Source organism: Adiantum capillus-veneris, chromosome 28, assembly GCF_014529385.1.
Source record: "Adiantum capillus-veneris isolate H3 chromosome 28, ASM1452938v2, whole genome shotgun sequence".
Lineage (NCBI taxonomy): Eukaryota > Viridiplantae > Streptophyta > Polypodiopsida > Polypodiales > Pteridaceae > Adiantum > Adiantum capillus-veneris.
In genome coordinates, this window is record NC_140958.1 from 113,223,608 (window position 1) to 113,226,211 (window position 2,604).

General features: G+C 43.8%; 1 protein-coding gene across 1 annotated transcript; it reads left to right on the forward strand.

Moving 5' to 3' along the window:
• The first annotated feature begins 867 nt into the window (after positions 1-867).
• LOC147421118 (pathogenesis-related protein PR-1-like) lies at positions 868-1,585 on the forward strand. Its single transcript, XM_086504387.1, has one exon. The coding sequence runs from the start codon at positions 934-936 to the stop codon at positions 1,423-1,425; it is 492 nt and encodes a 163-aa protein (XP_086360513.1). The 5' UTR covers positions 868-933; the 3' UTR covers positions 1,426-1,585.
• The last annotated feature ends 1,019 nt before the right edge of the window (positions 1,586-2,604 follow it).

Below are 2,604 nucleotides of genomic sequence, written 5' to 3' on the forward strand. Positions count from 1 at the left end.
GGCCGTGTGTGCCAAGTTTGTGGTCTCAATCGCAAATCAAGACCAGGCTTGGGCTATCATGACCAAGGATATGATTGACAAGGCAAAACTTTGCTCTGAAGGTGGACAATAGAAAGGGATCAAGGTGCATGACAAACTTCTAGCTCCTGGGTGGGCTAGCTTAAGCTGAGTGGTATTACGGGAGAGCTGGTGGGTGGATACTCAAATGGGGTGACATTTCTAGATACTTCCAAAACTCCATCTTGCACTGGTCCCCTTGGCTGTCTAAATCAGCACGGTTGTAAATTGTAATCAAAACAGGCTTCTAGTGTAGGGTCATAATCATTAAAAGACTACAAGGAAGGAGAGCTAAACCATTAAAAGGTTTGCTTTGAAATGCTCTATGCCTCGGGACCCAATATGATATTGGCTTTTGCATATATATCCTTGAGTCAGGCCTAAGCATTTGAGATGTTTTAAGAGAAATTTTGTTTTTCAAAAATTGCTGGAATTTATTGCGGTTGCAAATTGTAATCAGAACAGGCTTCTAGTGTAGAGTCGTAATCATTAAAAGACTACAAGGAAGGAGAGCTAAACCATTGAAAGGTTTGCTTTGAAATGCTCTATGCCTGATCAGTACCCAATATGAATTTTAGGGTTGAAGGATAAGATCGATGGCTGGGTCGCAAAAAATATGTCCACTAGCTGCATGACTACGTCTACAACGTCCAAATTTTCTTAACGAGTGATCGAAAACAAAACTATAGCTGAAATGGGAGTCATGCAATCACTGTCGATGGAAGAATTCACAGGGTCTCTCTCTCTCCCCCCCCCGGGTGCTATATATATAGGGGCGACGCAATAGCCCAAATAGATCAGGCTGTGAGGTAAAAGCTACCTTTTCTAGCTTTCCTAGTGAGTGGCCGAAGTGCCAACTGCAGCATCGCCATCGCCATGAGAAAGCTGCAAGCATCAGCCTTATTGGCTCTAGCTTATACTGCACTAATTGCTGCGGGAGCATGTGCGCAGCAGGACGAATTCCTGGAGGCGCACAATGTGGAAAGAGCGAGTGTGGGGGTGGCGGGGCTGGTGTGGGATGACGGGGTGGCGGCTTATGCAAAGACCTATGGAGAGCGCCAGCGAGACACCGGCGGATGCGCTCTGCAGCATTCGGGTGGGCCCTACGGCGAGAACCTTTTCTGGACAAGCGCCGCCTCCATAACCCCCGCCGACGCCGTCAATGCGTGGACTAGCGAGAAGCAGTTCTATGACTACCAGACCAACACTTGCGCAGCCGGCCAGGTGTGCGGCCACTACACGCAGGTAGTGTGGGCCAACTCGCTCCGCCTGGGCTGCGCCTCCATCGCTTGCAACAATGGCGGTGGCACCTTTGTCATCTGCAACTACGACCCTCCCGGAAACTTCGTCGGCGAGCGCCCCTATTAATGATCCTCCCTCCCTCCCTCCGTCCCTCCCTCTCTCTCTCTCTCTCTCTCGCTCGTCATCATGTTGCAAAATAAGCATGCTTCCATTTCTAAATCATAGATATGGAAACAAACACCTTAATTTGCTCTATAAATATAGAATGAAATATCTTTATGGGTAAGGTGCTAGTGTTCCAAGGTGCAAAGTTCAATCACCTTTGCCACTATCTTGACAGATACATGGAAGCCACGTGGGGTGTGTGTGTATGTGTCCTCACAACTCTAATTATAAAATATGCACTGATTTTACATATATCCATAATTTGATGTTTTGTCGCAATTTTTCTCTCATCACATCAAGTAGGGATTCAAGAATGTGAGCTGCCTCACCCTCTTTTCAGGATAAGGGTAGAGCAAGCAATTGCCACCTATTATTCCGTTAGCTCTCATACCTCTCAAACAAGGTGAAATGTTGTGATCCTCTTTGGCTCTTCACCTTTTCCTCAAAGTACTTGTGGTGAGCTAACAATCAATGGGAAAGATGGAAGGCTATTCCCCCTTAGTCACATAAGAGAGATAATTGATTATTTGGAAAATTATCAAAATACACCTAAAATTTGTCTGAGGTATTTACTAAGGGTTATTCTATGGTTTCACGTGGGTGTACAATAGGGACCGTTTGTCTTGCAAAGAGCACAAAATCTACAAAGGAGAGTCCTATATATAGGGATAATCAAGGCAGTTTGGGTTCACCCATTAATATCTCCCTAGTATTATTGGTGAATTCCTTGGGGGAATTCATGGAAATTCTTGGAATACCCCTCAATTTCAAAACTTCGGATTATACCCTTGTATCATTTTTTGGATGAATTACCTCAATTTTTGATGTGAGAGAATTGAGAGAGGAGTAGAAATAGAAAAGAAACAGTATAGATCTAGATACTCTAGTGCAAATTACAGTAGATCATTTCAGCTTAAGAGAAATAACAGAGAATCGATTTGTAGGTTAATGATAATAGATAACTGACAAACGTGACAAAAGTTGAGCTTAATGCTATAAGTATGTTTGGAAGGTGAAACCCCCAAGGTGTTCACATGTACATTAAAGCTCTCAAGCTCATGATGAGACTAGTTCTTGAACTTTGGAAACCTCAAAATGTCTCAAAAAGATCAATTTATCATAATGGTCTTAGGTTCAGAA

Bases quoted from the DNA above. Each gene is read 5' to 3' on its own strand.
- LOC147421118 (XM_086504387.1), top strand. From the start codon at position 934: ATGAGAAAGCTGCAAGCATCAGCCTTATTGGCTCTAGCTTATACTGCA.